Source organism: Gorilla gorilla, chromosome 4, assembly GCF_029281585.2.
Source record: "Gorilla gorilla gorilla isolate KB3781 chromosome 4, NHGRI_mGorGor1-v2.1_pri, whole genome shotgun sequence".
Taxonomy (NCBI): Eukaryota; Metazoa; Chordata; class Mammalia; order Primates; family Hominidae; genus Gorilla; species Gorilla gorilla.
The window spans coordinates 118,977,424-118,998,483 of record NC_073228.2 but is presented as its reverse complement, the minus strand read 5'-3'; the positions used below and the strand labels follow the sequence as shown (position 1 = coordinate 118,998,483).

Genomic DNA, 21,060 nt, shown 5'->3' with positions numbered 1-21,060 from the left:
GTTTGCCCTGCTGTGTGCCTGGAAAGAAACTGATCTTTTGATATCTTCACTTCTTTCTGATGTATATAGATTTTAAAAACCTATGGTTGAGTTTTTCGAAGTTCTTACTCCTTATAACTTAGTGACTTGTGTAGGAAAATCTACTTGCATTTTTAAGTGTAAAACCTTTAATTTGTAATAAAAAATGGGGAAAAAAATCTCAAAAGTGTTTTTGAAACTGTGAGCTATTTCTTATATTAAATAGTAAAGGATTGGTAGATTAAGGCAAAAAGAATCTGTGCTATCACATTTTGAATGACCTTTCTCAAACTGTGTCAGTCTGGCAGTAGATTCATCAGATAGCTTTTAATCCTGTATTATGTTCCTCATTTTAAATGCTCAAGACCATCAATTTTTAAAAATATGTGACTTCAACCTGATGTTTCTATTTACAAATATAATAAAAGATTGATAAAAGAACACCAAAGAAACATGGATAGGTTATACTGAGAAACATTTCATTTGTCAAGTAGTTAGTGCTACTCAATATAGTAAAATTCTAAAACGGTGTCCAAAATGGTATAGGCAAATGCTATGGAATATTTGCCTATAATGTTGAGTTCTTTTGATCATTTCTTGCAGATGGACAAACTTTGTATTTTATTTTAAATGTAATGGCTTAGGGGATGTAGAAACTTGGACATGCTGAAAAACTTGAAACCTTTTCCGATTGTTTTTCTCCTGAACCTATATATTGGTGTTAGGACTTTCTATATTGTACTTTTTGTTCATTCCTTTTAAATGTCTATAAGTTACAAAATTAGCTGGGCATGGTGGCACATGCCTGTGATCCCAGCTTCTTGGGAGGCTGAGGCAGGAAAATTGCTTGAACCCAGGAGGTGGAGGTTGCAGTGAGCGGAGGCTGCAGTGAGCCAAGATTGCACCACTGCACTCTAGCGTGGGCGACAGAGCGAGACTCCGTCTCAAAATAAATAAATAAATAAATAAATAAATAAATAAATAAATAAATGTCTGTAAGTTATCAGACAAGTTACAATTGCTTAAAATCTAATCTATTGGAATCTTTAACAACTTTTGATTTTATTAACATACTAACTCAAAGGAATCTCCCCTTTCTTTCAAATGAAAACAGTTATTTTACATGAAATTTTATGTTATTTGATAGCTTTTAATCCTCTATGATAATAGTTTACAAAGTAAATAAAAAGGTAGACAATCAAATCAGAAAAACAGTTCCAAATTTGGTCAGTGCATTTATAATTAATTTGTAAAAGGAAACACATCTAGAAGCTTATAAAGCTTTCTGAGACTCTTTTAGCAACAGATTTCTGTTACTGAGGCCATGAGTCTCATAAATTGTTATGGTACTTCATTAAAAATATTGACTTTAATCATTAAGAATTGCCTCATCAGTGTGGTCAGATGGCCTTTCTAACTTGGTTAAGTGTTCATTCCATTTGAATCTGATAGGAATGAAACTCTAACTTAACAAGTTTTGGAGAAATAACATCTACATATTATGACAAGATCAGGCATGTTCAGAGGGGTATGGCCGTAGACAACATCTACATATTAATCATTTGAACCCTCAAATTCAAAAATAGTAATTCCGATATAGAGAATTTTCATGTGATGTATCAACCATTTTTCTTTTTACATTCATATTCACTTAAATGGCTTTATTTAGTGATTTTATAAGGCAAATCTTTGTATTTTGGTAATTTGTTAGATTACTTGAAACCTAGATCCTTAATCACACTTTTATTCTTTACTCAATAGATTTTAATGTGCCCAGAACATGAAACAGAGAGAATAAACATGTACTGTGAATTATGTAGGAGGCCAGTTTGCCATCTATGTAAGTTGGGTGGTAATCATGCCAACCACCGTGTAACCACTATGAGCAGTGCCTACAAAACCTTAAAGGTAGGACTTATTTTTGGAACAGAATTTTGATTCTTCGTAACTTTACTTTATGCCTTTAACTTTTCATTTATAAAATCATGGTGTGTTATATGGTCTCTTTTGTACTAAAATGAGTTAAAGTGTTACTTAGTGATCTACTAATATTAGGTTGTTAGTATTTCTGATCAACAATTATTTGTGGTACTGATAAGGCCCGGCATATATTGACACCTATGTTGTATTAGCTCTGAATTCTGAGGGAAGAGAAGGATGAAGGACACTTCATCATGATACCCGAATGAGCCTAATGTCTATGATAATGGATGTATACATAGGATTGACATACTTTAAAGGGTTGTGGCTGTTTTAAGACACTTGATTCTTATTTCTTGCCTGTAGAGTTACTATTTTGTTCATTCTGGTGGCACGCTTACCATTTAAAACTGAATTACTTCCGTGGCTCACACCTGTAATCCCAGCTCTTTGGGAGGCCAAGGCGGGCGGATCACGAGGTCAGGAGATCGAGACCATCCTGGCTAACACGGTGAAACCCCATCTCTACTAAAAATACAAAAAAAAAATTATCTGGGCATGGTGGCGGGCACCTGTAGTCCCAGCTACTCAAGAGGCTGAGGCAGGAGAATGGTGTGAACCCAGGAGGCGGAGCTTGCAGTGAGCTGAGATCGCGCCACTGCACTCCAGCCTGGGTGACAGAGTGAGACTCTGTCTGAAAAACAAACAAAAAAAACCCTGAATTACTTCCTTTCTGTTAGTTTTATTGTTGATGTTTAAAACTTTCAAATTTCATAATCAACAACAAAGCAGGCAGCAGTACACTACTATCTTTTTGTTTTATTCTTTTTCCCTTTAAACAATATTTGTAAAAGAAATCATCTATGTACCTACTACCCATTTTTTTCTTTCCTCTGTTTAACAGTATGTGTATGCATTTTTTTGCCTCTGTCTAATTGCGTATATGCAAACTTTTGTGTTTTGCATTTTATATTTATGTTGTGCTCTATCTTCTCTGCACATACGAAATACAAGTATAATTGTATAATTGTTCTTGCCTACTAATTCTCTCATCTGTTTCACTACTAGGTCAGTTTTGATTTTTTTTTTAAATTAAAGTTTATATTTCTCTGCTACCTTGCATGCCTGGTAATTTTTGATTGGCTGCCAGCTATTGGATAGTTTTGTATTCCTACAAATGCTATTTTCTTTGAGTATGTGATTAAGTTACTTGGAAACGTTTGGGTCTTTTGTGAGGCAGGACAGAACAGCATTTAATTTTAAGGGCTAATTTTATCTGAGTATTGAAGTAAAAGCCTTTGATTACTCTTTTCAATGCCCTGTGAATTTTGAGATTTGTTTTTTTTTTTTTTTTTTTTTTTTGTCTGGCTGGTGGGGAACAGGCACTCTTTCCAGCCTTGTGTAAGCTCCTGGGATTGTTTCCTTGAACCTGTAGGGTGATTCTTTGCCTGGGCTTGGACAGTTTCCTCACACACAAGAGTTGATGAGGACTGCTGAATATGTAAGGGAGACTGTTTGTGTCTCTGGAGTTCTTTCTCTTTACAACAGTCTCTTCTTAGGTACATACCTTACAACCTATGGTACATACCTTACAACCTATGGTACATGCCTTACAACCTATGGCCTCCTTGGACTCAGCTGCATCTCCCCAGGGTTCTTGGTTTACCCTCAGGAGACTCTGATATACACGAGTGTTTGAGAACCACTGATCTAGAGGAAAGCTTCTGAGCAGTTTTGAAGTCCCTGAGAAATTAACCTCTGATTAGTTCCTAAAGAACTGGGGTCCTGATTTATCTAAAGGAGTTAAGAGGTAGCCTTGTCTTTTTACATTTTAATCTTCAATGCCTATTTTCAGTGTGTGGTACATATACTTTTTGGAGACCTGTGAATAAATGGACATCCTGATTCTTGGTTAAAACTGATCTAGTCTTTTAAAACAAACTGGCTAGATTTGAGGGGACTATTATGACTGGAGCTGTCTCAGATAAAAGCTATTCTCAGATAAACGTATAGTTGGCCAGATACTTTGAGCATTAAAACTCAGAGAGTGTGGTGTTTTTACATCCTGTGTCCGAATTCTGCCATCTATTCTTCTCTGGTCCTTACCTCTTTGAGTCAACTAACTTATCTTTTCCTATCTTGTAGTTCTAATGTAAGCTGCTATCATACAACTAAGCCTTACTTCAATTTAAATGGCCAAATTTATCTTATTGCTACCCTAGTTAAAAAAGAGTACCACCACTTTGCACCTAGTACTTCTGATCTCCACATAGGCCCGTTAGGGATGGTATTATTCGAATTGCCATTTTACTTTCAGCTTGGTGCTGAGACGTACCTCTCAGCCTGTGGAATAGTGTTTAGTGTTTAACAGTGCCCTCTTGTTGAGCACCCTTTTCGTTTCAAGTCATCGGTGGTAATTGAGCCTGAAATGCTCCGATTGGCCTTTAAAAGCTACAGCTTGAAAGGTGTTTTCTGGATGTTCTTATTCTTATTTAGACTCTCAATACATTTTTCTGTTACAACTTTTTACCCCATGGTGTTTCGGGGCTTTTGTGTTTTGGTTTTTGTGTATTTCAGAGTAGGTTTTCTGGGCAAGATCAGGGATCTCACCAAAACTTATGATGGTATTTCTGTGGGAAAGAAACTATACTTATTTAAAAAGGTCTTCCTTACAGACAGATTATTCAATGAGCTCTGGAAATTGCCTGTTTTTATAAAACTGTATTTTCATTATTGTGTAATTATTTAATAGGCTGGGATGAACTGTCAATATTATTTTGGAAGTCTCTTTGTTGCTACTCCTATTGTGTATAGGTGTGTGTGCGTGTGCACGTGGGTGTTTGTGAGAGTAAATTATAAAATCTGAAGACAAAACTATTTGAATTGCTGTTCTTCCATTTACTTAGAAGCCTTAGGAGCAGGAGCTCTAGGAATGATAATGAAACAAAAAAAAATGTACTATTTTTATATTCAGAAGTTTTGACTAATTTAACCATTATTACCTTGTTCTTTTTTCCAACTGATTCTAATCTTTCATACATCCTTTGGCCCTCTGTGCCTAAGGCCATTAACTGTTTACTCCGGGTTAATAATGATAATTGCCATAGTTGATTTTATTATCTGTTTATCAGAGGCTGTAGAAGAGGATGAGTCCTGTGTAATTAAAAAAAAATTCTGCACAGTCTTTGCTAAACTCCCGTTTTATCCATTTGTGTTATGAATATGTTTCAACAGGAAAAGCTTTCAAAGGATATTGATTACCTTATTGGTAAGGAAAGCCAGGTGAAGAGTCAAATATCTGAACTAAACTTGTTAATGAAAGAAACAGAGGTAAGTGATAAACTAGCTTGCATATTTTAAATTATTGTTATTTTATCTAGACATTCATTCATTTGTTCATAAAATCCTGAGAGTATTATATGAGCTGGGAATACAAAGTTGTGTTAGATTTCACCCCTGCTTTTCTGGGGCTATGGAAACATGTAAAAAATGAATTATAATGTTGTGTGGTCACTTCTGTGATAGAGCTAGTGCTTAAATGATATTGGAATACAGAGGGAAAAAATGACTATTTGTGTGGCAACTAACAAGATCTCAAAAGTATTTAATAGTAACATAAGGGAAATGATAGGTTTTACTTATTTTTATTATATTTTTAAAAATTAATAGATCACTTTTGGAAAATGCGCTGTATGCAGATTGGGCAAGGTTTATTTTAAATTCCCGGTATTCCTGAGTGTATACCCTATATATGTTCCCCAAAAGACGTATATTAGAATGTTGGTGGCTGCCTTGTTTGTAATTGTCACAAAGTGGGATCTACCCACATGCCCATTAACAGTAGAATAAAAATAGCAATAAGAATGAATGATCTGCAGCTGCACACAGCAGGTAGATTAATCTTGCAATAATGTTGAAAGGAAGGTGCCAGATACAAAGGAATACGTACTATGTGATTACATTTCTAAAAAGTACCAAAAAAGGTGAAACTAGATGATGTTGTTAGAGTTGAGGAGGGGTAGGTTAGTGTCTGGAAAGGTTATATGGAGGCTTCTGGGATACTGGTAATGTTCTTTTATCTAATCTGGATTTTCTGTTGGATGCTGGTTATATTGAGTGTGTGGGTAAAGATTCATTAGTCTTTATACTTACATGTACATTTTTCCATTTGTGTATTATGTTTCAATAAAAAATTAGAAAAGATAACAGCATTTTAAAAATAATAGTAAAAGGGGATTGGATTGGGTTGTTTTAAAAGTCCAGATATTCTTCACTGACTTTGTTGTACACTTGTTTTTCTTCTCCATTTGAAACAAAGTTGAGCCATTACTCCTGATTTTTAGTAATTAAATATAAAAATATCCCAGCTAGTATGACACTGTTACTTGAAGAAATTTTTTTCCAATATAGGTTGAAATTATTGAGAAATCACGTAAATTAACACCACTACCAGCAGTGCTTTTGTTTTTAATATTATTTTCCTGATCTTTACTGATTCACCACCGTCAGTCAGTCATTTTTCCATGCAGTTTGGGGTTTTCTTTTTCATATTTTTGTTGGATTAAGTGACAGACTGTCTCAACACAAAGCAGATGATCACCTTAGTAGGTTGCTTCAAGTGTTGCATCTTTGGTCATTTTATTAATAGCCTTGTTTGTTGGTCCTCTCAGTCCTGCTGCTCTTCACTTCTGAAATAAAGACCCAGAGTCCATTTTGGGGTTTGTCATCAATAGGTTAAAAATTGAGGAACTTAGGTGTCAAGTATTCACATAGACACTGATTCCTTGGGATAGTGGGGACATTACTGAGTTGTTTTGTATCATTTGCCTAAGTTGTATCTGTAGGCTTATCAATAAGAATTTTTTGTACGCTAGATAACTTGCCTCCATTCTCGACATTTACTTAGTGATGATGGTGACACTGTCTTTTTTATCTGTAATTTTACTTAGCTGGAAAAAATCTATCTATAATGATATTTCTGAGTTGAATGTTGTGATTTGTCAGTGAAATACTATCGAAATGTTACTACCTTCTGCTCCTTCTCTTTTAAAAATATGTGGCTGTCAGGGTTAGGAAACAGAAGATCTGGAAAAAATTTCCTTTCATTATAGGTGTTGGCTGGAAGCCAATGGATAATGCACAGTATGCTTCTGCCATATATTGTCAGCTTTTAAGAATGTTCTTAGCCAGGCTTTATGGCTCACGCCTGTAATCTCAGCACTTTGGGAGGCCGAGGCGGGCGGATCACAAGGTCAGGAGTTCGAGACCAGCCTGGCCAACATGGTAAAACCCTGTCTGTACTAAAGATACAAAAAAATTAGCCTGGCGTGGTGGTGAACACCTGTAATCCCAGCTACTCGGGAGGCTGAGGCAGGAGAATTGCTTGAACCCGGGAGGCAGAGGTTGCAGTGAGCCAAGATCACTCCATTGCACTCTAGCCTAGGTGACAGGGCAAGACTCCGTTTCAAAAAAAAAAAAAAAAAGCCAGGCGCGGTGGCTCACACCTGTAATCCCAGCACTTTGAGAGGCCGAGGCAGGCAGATCACGAGGTCAGGAGATGGAGACCATCCTGGCTAACACGGTGAAACCCCGTCTCTACTAAAAATAGAAAAAAAAAATTAGTAGGGTGTGGTGGCGGGCGCCTGTAGTCCCAGCTACTCGGGAGGCTGAGGCAGGAGAATGGCGTGAACCCAGGAGGTGGAGCTTGCAGTGAGCCGAGATCGCGCCACTGCACTCCAGCCTGGGCGACAGAGCGAGACTCTGTCTCAAAAAAAAAGAATGTTCTTGAAGACTTTTTTTCTGTTGGCTGCTGTCTGTGAGTCTGTTATAATAAGTGCTTAGGAGTGTTTGCCAGTCTTCTCAAAATCATGAGCTCTGATTTTATAGGAATTCAGAATGTTTAACAAACACTAGGGTCATTTTATGACAGTTTGTATGAATGTTTATTTACAGTATGTGACATTGTGGTATATACTTTATGTAAATAACCTTTTAAAATCTCTTCACAAAACCCTAAATGGTTTTTCTTATCCCCTATTTTCAGAAGAGAAAAACAGAAAGAGAAGTGAAATGATTAGCATATGGTCGCACAGCTAAGTCAGGATTTAATTATAATTATATTAAAGTGAAGAGGATACTTTTATTTTTATATCTTAGTAAAGAATGTCATATTTTAGAGTTTTGTGGCTAAAAACTTTTTTAGGCCAGGCGCGGTGGCTCATGCTTGTAATCCCAACACTTTGGGAGGCCGAGGCGAGTTGATCACGATGTCAGGAGATCAAGACCATCCTAGCTAACACTGCAAAACCCCATCTCTACTAAAAATATGGAAAAAAAGCTGGGCGTGGTGGCATGTGCCTGTAGTCCCAGCTACTTGGGAGGCTGAGGCAGGAGAATCACTTGAACCCAGAAGGCGGAGGTTACAGTGAGCCGAGATTGCGCCACTGCACTCCAGTCTGTGCGACAGAGTGAGACTCTGTCTCAAAAAAACAAAAACAATTTTTTAAAAAGTTGGAGTAGCGTAGAAAGGGTGAAAACATTTCTGAATTTGAAATGAATTCAAAGTTCTGGAATTGTGTTTTCCTGTTTTTGTTTAAATCAGTTCATTTCTCCTTCATATTCCTTTATATACCAGTGAAAGATTGTTCTCTTATTTAATTGACTAAATTGTTTATTGCCAGACTTTGGAGATGAAAAACTTAAGGAAGTACAATATTATAAAATTACAAAGTAAATCTGAATAAAAGTTGTCAATTGTTCTTTGCTAAGTGTATTTGATGCCAAAATATTGTTCTGAAAATTTCAGAGTTAGATAAAACTTCTTTTCTTTATAATGTCTAGGTTGGTTTTATCAAATTTTGATAATGCTGTCATCACATAGATGAAATGTAATTATGTAGAACTTTGTGGAAAGCCATTTGGGTTTAGCAGAAGAGGCTATTCTTTGTTTTATCTTAGTGTAATGGAGATACTGTTTTTTCATAGTGTAATGGAGAGAGGGCTAAAGAAGAAGCAATTACACATTTTGAAAAGCTCTTTGAAGTTCTGGAAGAGAGGAAATCATCTGTTTTGAAGGCAATTGACTCCTCTAAGAAACTAAGATTAGACAAATTTCAGACTCAAATGGAAGAGTACCAGGGACTTCTAGAGAACAGTGGACTTGTGGGATATGCTCAAGAAGTGCTAAAGGAGACAGATCAGTCTTGCTTTGTGCAGACAGCAAAGCAGCTCCACCTCAGGTATTCTCTTTTACTTCTAACTTTAGAACCTATTGAGCAATGTTATTAAATGCTGCCGTGTATTCTCACTTTAGCTCTGAGTGGTCCATAATGCTGTGTTAATGTGAGGTACATCTTGCCTCATTCTTAACTTTAATTTTGAGTGAAGTGTGGGTTTTATTTTGTTAATCATGTTGCAGATATTTAGTCTGATTTGACTTCTTAAAGAAACATTTTTATATAAAATATCTGTCTGCAGAATACAGAAAGCCACAGAATCTTTGAAGAGCTTTAGACCTGCAGCTCAGACTTCTTTTGAAGACTATGTTGTTAATACCTCTAAACAAACAGAACTTCTTGGAGAATTATCCTTTTTCTCTAGCGGTAAGTCTTAATGAAGGCAAAAACCTCATTCTTTTTGTCTGAATTTATATTGTGTGGAAGAAAACACAAGTTCTCTTAAATTTGACATTATAAAGCAGCATCTCACGTGCCCAGGACTATCACAGCATCCTGAAATCATATCCTATTTATGTTTTTAAAACTATATTTTTATGCACAAAAACTATGTTCCATTAGTTTGTGTGTTTTTAAACATTGCATAAATAGCATTATGTTGTATGTATTTTTGTAAATTGCTTTTTAGAAAATTAACATAAATACTTCGTAAATATATGGAATTTTGGATTAAAGCAATATTTTAACTGTTTACGGTATTTCATAAGTAAATAAATCATTTTCCTACTAAGAGACTTTTTTTTCCATTTTTTTCCTCTTTTATGAGCAACGCTGTATCGCACATCCTTGTCAGAATTTTTTGGGCAAGTGTATGTGAGTTTCTTGGACAGAAGCCTAGGAATGGAATCTGCAGGCTGTTTACATTGCTGTATTAGTTTGCTTGAGCTGCAGTGACAAAAGTACCATAGACTGAGTGACTCAAACAGATTCATTTTCTTACATTTCTGGAGCCTAGAAGTCAGCGATCAAGGTGTTGGCAGGGTTGATTTCTTCTGAACCTCTCTTCTTGGTTGATAAATGATAAATGGCTGTCTTCTCCCTGTGTCTTCACATGGTCCTCTGTTTGTGTGTGTGTGTGAGAGATCTAATCTCCTCTTTTTATAAGGACACCAGTCATATTGGAGTAGGGCCCATTCTAATGACCTGATTTTAATTTAATTTCCTCTTTAAAGACCCTATTTTAAAATACAGTCACATTCTAAGGTACGTACTGGGGGTTAGGACTTCAACATGTGAATTTCCAGGGGCGAGGGGTGGGGTCTGGGGGACTGGGGAAGGATGCAATTCAGTCCATGACACTTGCTTATGTTTGTATTTTGCTACTCCCTAGCAGGGAGGTCTTCCTTGCCTTTTTTTCTTCTTCTCACCTCATTCCTCTCCCTAAGATTTCTCTTCTAGTGATGGTGAACACTAGAAAGATATATTTATAGTATAATTACTTTATAGGTGCAGATTTGTAGATTTGTACATTAATACAAGGAAATTTGTCTTGTTAAAAGTTTAAAACTCTGAAGGATTACTGTGACCTCCTTTTCAAATCTGTACCTGAATCTGATACTTACTTATGACCATCTTATTTTTTCAAATAGATATTTGTCATCACTTAAAATGCTGATTGTCTTTCATACGCTATACTGTGTTTCGAAAATGTATGCTTGAATAGTATATATACAAATAGATATTTGCTTACTTGTGAGTCCTAGGTCCTCCCTCCCTGTGGATCCCAAAATGGTTGCTGGAAAGGTGAGGTCGAGGGTGGGTTATCCTGGGTTATACCATTGTATAGCAAGGAACCAATAAAACAGGTGGATGAGAATGGGATAGTAGTCACCTAGCTTCTGGCTGATGGATCTTCCCCTCATTTTCTGCTACATGCATTTTTTTTTTTTTTTAGTAAGCTATGTTTCAAAAAAAGAAAGAAAAAGAGTATGGGATAGGTGACATACTATTTGTTAATCTGTAACTTTTTTTTTTAATTTTAAAATGTATTTTGAATAACTTTCCAGATCTCATTATGGCTGCATAACATTCAGTTGTATAAATGCAGCATACACAGACATGCTTGTACATTGGGGAATAAGGAGAGGAAAGAGACTTCTGCTTATTATTCATGTCCTTCTCTGTGATTTGTCATAAATGTGTGTGTGTAGCTTTTATAGCGTATTGTTCTTAGCATATGATTCCAGCAGTTAAGCTTGGGAATTGGCTCTATAGAAAGGACTATGCATATGAATAAAGATTTAGATTCATTTTATTTTTAGTGAAAAACCAGAAACCTGTTTCCGAAACTAAACAGTTAAATGTTGATATATCCATGTAGGTAGTATACCATTGAGGGGGAAAATACTGGCAAGATCTATACAAAAAGGTTATAGTAATTACCTTTGAGTTAGTTAAAATCTTTTAATGTGTATTTTTCAGTTTCTGATTTCCTTACAAAAATATGTACCATGATTTTATTTAGAAAAATTAATTTGCTTTGCAACTCTACAGAATAAACTATGCAAAGAAATGATAAAATATTCATTGAGAGGCCGGGCACAGTGGCTCATGCCTGTAATCCCAGCACTTTGGGAGACCAAGGCAGGCAGATCATGAGGTCAGGAGATCGAGAACATCCTGGCTAACATGGTGAAACCCTGTTTCTACTAAAAATACAAAAAATTAGCCAGGTGTGGTAGCACGCACCTGTAATCCCAGCTACTTGGGAGGCTGAGGCGGGAGAATCGCTTGAACCTGGGAGACGGGGGTTGAAGTGAGCTGAGATCATGCCACTGCACTCCAGCCTTGGCAACAGAGCAACACTCCATCTTAAAAAAAAAAAATTCATTGAGAGTTTGATATTCTTACCAGGCTTAGATTTTAAAATATTAAAATAATGGTTTGTTTAGGGGAGGACATAGGTAAAAAAATTTCAAGTCCTGGGCTGTTATTCAGTAGGTAGAAGGCATGTGGTTAAAAAAAATTTACTTGTGGCTTTGAGTCAGTTTTTGTCTTTTTTACTCTTCTTTCTCCTTTCAGTTACGAATATAGATATACCTTTTAAATATAAAAAAATATAAAAAATATTTAATGTATTTAATTTTTGTGCTTTCTTATATATAGTATTATAAATTTAGAAAAGTATTGGACAGTATAGAAATCATTAAATACTGTTTATATGTCATTTTATTGAGGACAAACACTGGTTTTCAAATGTCAGTATTTTAATGTTGTTTTCTATTTCATAATTCTTTCAGGCATAGATGTGCCAGAGATCAATGAGGAACAAAGCAAAGTTTATAACAGTGCCTTGATAAATTGGCACCATCCAGAAAAGGATAAAGCTGATAGCTATGTTCTTGAATATCGGAAAATCAATAGAGATGATGAAATGTCATGGAATGAGATAGAAGTGTGTGGAACAAGTAAAATAATTCAAGACTTGGAAAACAGTAGTACCTATGCTTTCAGAGTAAGAGCTTACAAGGGTTCAATCTGTAGTCCTTGCAGCAGAGAATTGATTCTTCATACTCCTCCAGCTCCAGGTATGGTGAATATCAGGAATAAAAAAAGCGTAGAGTTGCAAGAGACCTTGATAAAATAAACTAGTCAGTATCTCCATGTAGACCTGCACTGAAACCAGCTCTTGTTTTTAAAAGACTCCAGAAAAGTAGCTTCTATCCCAGCTGGGCTTTAGAAATGAACTGAGTACTTGAATTTTTACCTTGTAGGCTGAGAACAGGATTAGGTTTTAACTGATGTCAGATAGAGAAAAACATGGAAGGAAGAAATTTGGGTGAGCAGAGCTAGTAAGTTGGGATTTAAATAGCATAAATGCTACTTTAAAAGTTTTAAATATATAATTCTGTATTTTTGGTTTATGGAAATCTCTAAAACATAATTTTTAAAATTTATTGGTCTAATATCCTAAAATATAATTTTGATTTAACCTAATTCTGATTTGTCTGGATTTTTTATCTAACTTGGCACTTCTCAGCCTGTGGGATGGAAGCCATATATTAGAACCACATGAATAGCTTTTCCTCCCACGCTAAAAGCTCCTTATGCCCAGTCATCGCCCCCTCCCTTCCCAAGTTAAAAACCACTGATGCTACATATAGAGTGCCTAAAGATTTTTATAGAATGTGAATGACTTTAAAGGTTCGTTGATGTTCACTATGATGTCTCCATGAACAAGGGATATTTAGAACCAAAATTGTGCTCAGCCTGGTTAGCAGGAAAACATTTTCCCCTTTCAGTCACTGCCTCAGAGATACCTTTAATTGGATTTTAGGTCCACTGTCCCTTGCCTCTTTTTAGTGTCTTATGTGCCCATATTTTCTTCACTCTCCCCTTTCTTTCCTTTTTTGTTCAAACTAGAAAAGCACAATTTGTTTTTCATGCACATTGTAACTTTCAAAAATTGGAATACAAACATATAAGATTGGCTAAAATTATATTTCTTAAATTTTAATCAAATCCAATAGAGAGTTTTGGGATGAATTTCCAGGTGTTAAGTAAGTATTTTATGGTTTATGCTATTTCCGCTTCCTTTTCTAGTCTTTCTGCCTGAAAGTGGAAGAAAAACCTGGACATAACTGCTGTTTTCAGTCACATAGTGGAGGGGAAGGGAGGAGAGGAAGTGTTAACAGTTGTCTTCCTTTTTATGAGAGAAGATACGTGACTAGGGTGACCCTTTAAATTTATTTTGCAAACTGGGAGGCTTTTGAGATTGAGAGCAAGCACAAATAATCATGCCAGGAAAAGAGGCATTAGCAGGAAGAATGGTCAGCTCACATGTGGGTAATGGCTGTAGTTTGCTAGCAGCCTTTTTTTTTTTTTGGAGGTGGAGTCTGGCTCTGTCACCCAGGCTGGAGTGCAGTGGCACCATCTTAGCTCACTAGCTCACTGCAACCTCTGTCTCCTGGGTTCAAGCAATTTTTCTGCCTCAGCTTCCTGAGTAGTAGCTGGGATTACAGATGCAGACCAGCATGCCTGGCTAATTTTTGTGTTTTTAGTAGAGCCAGGTTTCACCATGTTGGCCAGGCTGGTGTGACACTCCTGACCTCAAGTGATCCACCCACCTCGGCATCCCAAAGTGCTGGAATTATAGGCGTGAGCCACCAGGCCCAGCTGCTAGCAGCCTGTTTAAAAAAAAATAATAATATATATATATATATATATATATATATATATATATATATATATATATACACACACACATATATAGAGAGAGAGAGATGGGGTCTCACTGTGTTGCCTTTGCTGGCCTCAAACTCCTGAACTCAAGTAATCCTCCTATCTCCCATGTAGCTAGGACTAAAGGTGTGCACTGTGATGCCTGGGGGTCATTTTTTAAATTGTGGTGTAATAAAGATAAAATGTATTATCTTAACAGTTTTTAAGTATACAGCTCATTGGCATTAAGTACATTTACAGTATTGTTTAAATATCACCACTTTTACCTCCTTAACTTTCATTATTCTAAACTGAAACCCTGTACCCATTAAACAGTTACTCCTATTTCCCCTCTCCCCAGAGGCTGGTAGCTTTGATTCTAATTTCTGTCTCTGTGAATGTGCCTATTCTAGGTATCTCATATAACTGGAATAATGCATTATTTGTCCTTTTACATCTGGCTTATTTATCCATGTTGTAGCATGTATCCAAATTTATCCATGTTGTAGCATGTATCGAAATTTATCCATACATGTAGCATGTATCATACATGTTGTAGCATGTATCCAAATGTATGTATCCAAATTTATCCATGTTGTAGCGTGTATACAAATGTATGTATCCAAATTTATCCATGTTGTAGCATGTATCCAAATCTTTCCTTTTTAAGGCTGAATAATATTCCATTGTATGTATGTATATACCACATTTTCTTTATTCATCTGTTGATGGACTTTCTGTTGTTTCCCCATTGGCTAGCAGCCAATGTTATGCTTAATATATTTGAGTTGATATAGACTTATGGGAGTGGTATCATCATTCTGCAGATGAAGATATTAAAGTTTGGATCAAACTCTAGTTGAATGCTTGAGCAGGATTCAAACCCAGGTCTCTCTCAACCCAAAAGCTGTGTTTTTGTTTTTGTTTTTTTACACTGTCCCATGTTTCTTATGTCTGCCATGTTGGTTGATACAGAAAAAGCTTTATTAAAATAGCTAAAATGACCCAAATTAACAAAACTTAACAATAAGAAAATATAGAGCTATTTATGAAAATATACAACTCTTTATTATTTTTTATCTTTAATAAAGATAAGAGAACAAATTCAGTAGTGTGAAATACCTGTGATAGATTTGCTATCTGTATTCCAAAGAGCTGTTTTTATAAATTTTCACGTATATTTAAAATATTTTCATCTGCTTTATGAGATTTCTGAAGATTTTTAGGTAGAGAATATACTGGGTAAGATATATTGCTAAGTTGGGTTTTGATTTGTCATACTTGTCTGGGGTAGTGTGACACCTCCTTCCCGCTTCCTGTCTCTCTTCAGTAATTTCTGTAAGAAAACCTATCAGATTTAACAAACTAGAGCAATGATAATTTTTAGCCTGATATTAATTTTAAGCTCCATTTAGTTTTCAGCTTCCTCTTTGATGAAAAATGTGGCTATAATAATGAACACCTCCTGCTGAACTTGAAGAGAGACCGTGTAGAGAGTAGAGCTGGATTTAATCTTCTGCTTGCTGCAGAACGCATCCAAGTGGGTTATTACACAAGCTTAGACTACATCATTGGAGATACTGGCATTACAAAAGGAAAACACTTCTGGGCCTTCCGTGTGGAACCGTATTCATACCTGGTAAAAGTGGGAGTTGCTTCTAGCGATAAACTACAAGAATGGCTCCGTTCTCCCCGGGATGCAGTTAGTCCAAGGTAGGTTTTCGTATTGATCTAGAACTTGATAATTTTTTAAAAGTAAGTCTGAAAATAGATTTGGCTTTGTTACATTTGGAGTATACATTTCTTATTTCTTAGATTCTAGTATTTTGGCTGTGGCTTGATTGAGAAAAGGAGCCGGGTATTCTTGTAATCACACATTGAATAAGGAGAGTTAGCAGTTACTTTTTAATATCATGAGGAAATCCGTTTTGGATATCTCTTAATTGTGATATAGCTTCACAGTTTTAAATTTTGAAAGTCTTTAACATGTTACCTAAATTATGTCATAAAAATTACCCACGTATATAATACAATGCGTTACTTCACAATTAAGTTGTTCTTTTCTTTTTTTTTTTTTTTTTGAGACGGAGTCTCGCTCTGTCGCCCAGGCTGGAGTGCAGTGGCGCGATCTCGGCTCACTGCAAGCTCCACCTCCTGGGTTCACGCCATTCTCGTGCCTCAGCCTCCCGAGTAGCTGGGACTACAGGTGCCCGCCACCACGCCGGGCTAATTTTTAGTATTTTTAGTAGAGACGGGGTTTCACCGTGTTAGCCAGGATGGTCTCGATCTCCTGACCTCGTGATCCACCCGCCTCGGCCTCCCAAAGTGCTGGGATTACAGGCGTGAGCCACCGCGCCCGGCCTTAAGTTGTTCTTTTCTTATGGGACACAGTTTCTTTAAACTTTGCCGTAAGTCCTTTTCAAAATTGGGTCATGGTAGACATATTTCCACAGCAAAGACTTCCAGTTTCTTAAGAGATTGACTAATGAAGATTGTACAGTTCAGTTCTTTTAGATGGAATAAGGTCAGCTAGCTTTGAAAAATAATTTTTGACCACTCATGTGAACAGTATCCCAGCTTAACAATCTGAATGATAGGAAAAGCTTTTTGCAGAAAGATGAAAAATTTATATAGTGCTGAAAATTGTAACAGTAAAACATAGTGACATGTCCACTTGATAGAAAATTAGTACTAATGTTTAAAAAGTTCATAACATGAGAAATATTAGAAGTGGAGAAACCTAATAAACATTGTTGATGCAGTATTATCCAAAATATATAAAAAGCAACATAGGCATATTGAAAAAAATGGGGAACATGTTTCAAAATTTTATGTAAGTTTTTTATTGTTTTATGATAAAGGTGAAAAAGCTTCATAATCTTTGTTTGCTTCATACATCCATGATGAAATCCCAACCAGGAAATAGAGTTCTTAGGATGAGAATGAAACATGCTTTTTTCTCTTGCATTATTTTACAGTGCTCATATATTTCACTTAGCCCGGTAATCCTTGGTTTAGGGCATACATCTTATCTTTGTATTTTCTTTTCTTTTTTGAGACGGAGTTTTGCTCTTGTTGACCAGGCTGGAGTGCAATGGCGCGATATTGGATCACCGCAACCTCTGCCTCCCGGGTTCAAGCGATTCTTCTGCCTCAGCCTCCCAAATAGCTGGGATTATAGGCATGCACCACCACACCCGGCTAATTTTTTTTAGTAGAGATGGGGTTTCTCCATGTTGGTCAGGCTGGTCTCTAATTCCCGACCTCAGGTGATCCACCTGCCTCAGCCTCCCAAAGTGCTGGGATTACAGGCGTGAGCCACCGCACCTGGCCTGTAGTTTCTTATACATTTATGTATTAGCTTAGCAGCAGGAATATGTTCTGAGAAATATATTGCAAGGCAATTTCATTGTTGCGAGAACATCACAGAGTGTTCTTACACAAACTTAGATGGAATAGTCTCCTACACCCTTAGGCTATGTGGAACAGTCTTTGGTCCTAGAATACAAACCTGTACAGCATGTACTGTAATACTGTAGGCAATTTTAATGCAACAGTAAGTATTTGTGTATCTAAACATAGAAAAGGTACAATAAAAATAAGTTATAAAAGATAAAAAATTGTATACTTGTATAGGGTACTTACCATGAATGGAGCTTGCAGGACTGGAAGTTCTCTGGGTGCATCCATGAGTGAATTTGAAGGCCTAGGACATTGCTGCACTCTACTGTAAACTTTACAAACACACTATATACACTTAGGCTGCACTAAATTTACTTAAATGTGTTCTTCTTTAAGAAATTAACCTTAGCTTTATAAACTTTCAATTTTTTAAAAAACTTTTTAACTCTCTTGTAGGAACACTTAGCTTAAAACACAAACACATTGTACATCTATATACCTTTTTTTTTTTTTTGAGATGGAGTTTCGCTCTTGTTGCCCAGGCTGGAGTACAATGGCATGATCTCGGCTCACCACAATCTCCACCTCCTGGGTTCAAGCAATTCTCCTGCCTCAGCCTCCCGACGAGCTGGGATTACAGGCATGCGCCACCACGCCCAGCTAATTTTGTATTTTTAGTAGAGTTGAAATTTCCCCATGTTGGTCAGGCTGGTCCCGACCTCAGGTGATCCACCCTCCTCAGCCTTCCAAAGTGCTGGGATTACAGACGTGAGCTACCACTCCTGGCCCCCCCAATTTTTTTTATAGCCTTGTTCTACAAGTTTTTTTTTAAAATTTTTTAAATTTTTAACATTTTAAGCATTTTTGTTAAAAATGAAGACACAAACATAATAGCCTATCCAGGGTCAACATCATCAATATCATCGTCTTCCACTTCCACGTCTTGTCCCACTGGAAGGTCTTCTGGGGCAGTAACATGCATGGAGCTGTCATTTCCTAGGATAACAGTGCCGCCTTCTGGAAAACCTCCTTAAAGGGCCTGCCTGAGGCTGTTTTACAGTTAACATTTTTTTAAATAAGTAGAAGGAGTAAGTCTACAATAACAATAAAAGCATTGTATAATAAATACATGAGCCAGTAACAGTCACTTATTAAATATTACATAATGTACATAATTGTATGTGTTACACTTTTATGTAACAACTTTAAGCAGTGTTTACACCAGTATCACCACAAACATGTAATGGGTTACACTACAGCCTTATAGTGGCTACCACGTCACTAAGCTATAGGAATGAATGAATGAATGAATGAATTTATTTATTTATTTAAGACAGGGTCTCGCTCTGTTGCTGGGACTGCAGTGCAGTGGCGCTATCTCGGTCCACTGCAACTTCTGCTTCCTGGGTTCAAGTGATTCTTATGCCTCAGCCTCCTGAGTAGCTGAGACTACAAGCGTACACCACCATGCCTGGCTAATTTTTGGATTTTTAGTAGAGATAGGGTTTTGTCATGTTGGCCAGGTTGGTCTGGAACTCCTGGCCTCAAGTGGTCCTCCTGCCTTGGCCTCCCAGAGTGCTGGGATTACAGGCATGAGCCACTGCGCCCAACTGAAATATTTTAGTTTCATTATAATCTTACGGGACCACTGTGGTATATGAGGTCTGTTGTTCACTGAAATGTTATGTGGTACATGATTATACATGATTGTGTGCTATAAAAATTTAACATTTGACCAGTTATCACTGCCCGCTCCCTCACTTTTTGGAAGGCTAAAATTATCAATGATTTTCTAGGGTTTCACTTGTGTATATAACTAAAGCAGTGTTTAATGACAGGGAATTTGGGGCTGAGTCTGTGGTATAATTCTAAATTGCAATGTGTCATTTTTATGTTTTTGATTTGGTTTTAATAGAAAGCTTTTGATGTAAAAATTATTTTAACTTTACATCAATGTATATTATCCTGTGAAAATGTTTTGAAGATACTTAGATCTATGGTTGAAGATACAGATACTTTGTATTATGTTTCAGATATGAGCAAGACAGTGGGCATGACAGTGGAAGTGAGGATGCCTGTTTTGATTCTTCACAACCATTTACCTTAGTTACTATAGGCATGAAGAAATTTTTTATACCCAAGTCACCTACTTCTTCTAATGAACCTGAAAATAGAGTTCTCCCTATGCCAACAAGCATTGGGATTTTCCTTGACTATGATAAAGGCAAAGTAAATTTCTATGATATGGATCAGATGAAATGCCTTTATGAGCGCCAAGTGGACTGTTCACATACACTGTATCCAGCATTTGCATTAATGGGCAGTGGAGGAATTCAGCTTGAAGAACCCATCACAGCAAAATATCTGGAATACCAAGAGGACATGTAGTTGAAACATCTGATGTGACTCAGGATAAAAACTGTAAACAAAGCAATGCCTTAGCGTTAACCTTCGTAACTAATTACATATCGCTGAGTGTTCTGTCACCCCACTTGTGTTTGAGTATGATTCTTCTTGAAATACAGAAAATCTAAACAGCCTTGTGTCTTCATGTCATTGTTCTGCCTTTCACAAATGATGAAAGTGAAGATGTTCTTTCCAAGTTAATACTGAAGTGGTTAACTTTGCAACTGGACTGTCTTTTACTTTATGTACAGGATATCTAATTTATTTCTGTCAGCTGGTGTTGCTGACACTTTCCTTATGGTGGGGGGGATACAAAAGTATTTATTATGATTCTCTTCTGTTTGACTTTTCATTTTTATATCATGTTTATGTCCTAAGAGAAGATGTTTTTTAAATGCCTTATGGATAGGAATTAGTGCTAAGCAATGTGTCTTGCATTTGTTTTCAATAGGAAAACAAAGTTCTAGATAGGTTAAAAGAAAAACACCATAAAAGTGGTAGTATATTTAAGTGGAAAATTATGTATTTTAAAGTGTGTAACTATTAAAAATATATTGCCTGGAAAAGGAATACTACTGTTTTGTTTTGTTAAGACCACAAACTGTATTGTTAAGGACATTTTAAGAGTCTGCTTAGCCATAACACTCATTTAACAGCATGGGTAGTAAGCATGGTTTCTTGCAGAAAACACAAAGTTCTCAGCTAGCACATTAAACTCCTCACTTTATATACTTTTTTTCAGAGAAATTTATCTTCAGTTTTTCTTATTCTGTGAAAATATTTGTTCTTATATCAAAGAATTATTTTTCAGATATATTGGTAAAGATGGACTGATATTAAAGTCATATTTATTCTTTTAGCTACTGTGTTTTGTGATTTTCATTTTTGGCCCAATTATTACATATCAGGTTTTCCTGGT

The 21,060-nt window shown here is 36.3% G+C and overlaps 1 protein-coding gene across 6 annotated transcripts in view; it reads left to right on the top strand.

Annotated features, from left to right (window-relative positions):
• Positions 1 to 20,274, top strand: part of TRIM36 (tripartite motif containing 36) — a 55,407-nt gene extending 35,133 nt beyond the window's left edge. For all 6 annotated transcript variants that reach the window (XM_004042369.4, XM_019028508.4, XM_004042368.5 and 3 more), the window contains 7 exons: positions 1,780 to 1,926; positions 5,173 to 5,268; positions 8,923 to 9,176; positions 9,415 to 9,539; positions 12,413 to 12,700; positions 15,749 to 16,046; positions 19,769 to 20,274. In XM_004042369.4, coding sequence (XP_004042417.2) covers positions 1,780 to 1,926; positions 5,173 to 5,268; positions 8,923 to 9,176; positions 9,415 to 9,539; positions 12,413 to 12,700; positions 15,749 to 16,046; positions 19,769 to 20,123 — 1,563 coding nt within the window. In that variant the 3' untranslated portion in view covers positions 20,124 to 20,274. The remainder of the gene's footprint in view (positions 1 to 1,779; positions 1,927 to 5,172; positions 5,269 to 8,922; positions 9,177 to 9,414; positions 9,540 to 12,412; positions 12,701 to 15,748; positions 16,047 to 19,768) is intronic.
• The last annotated feature ends 786 nt before the right edge of the window (positions 20,275 to 21,060 follow it).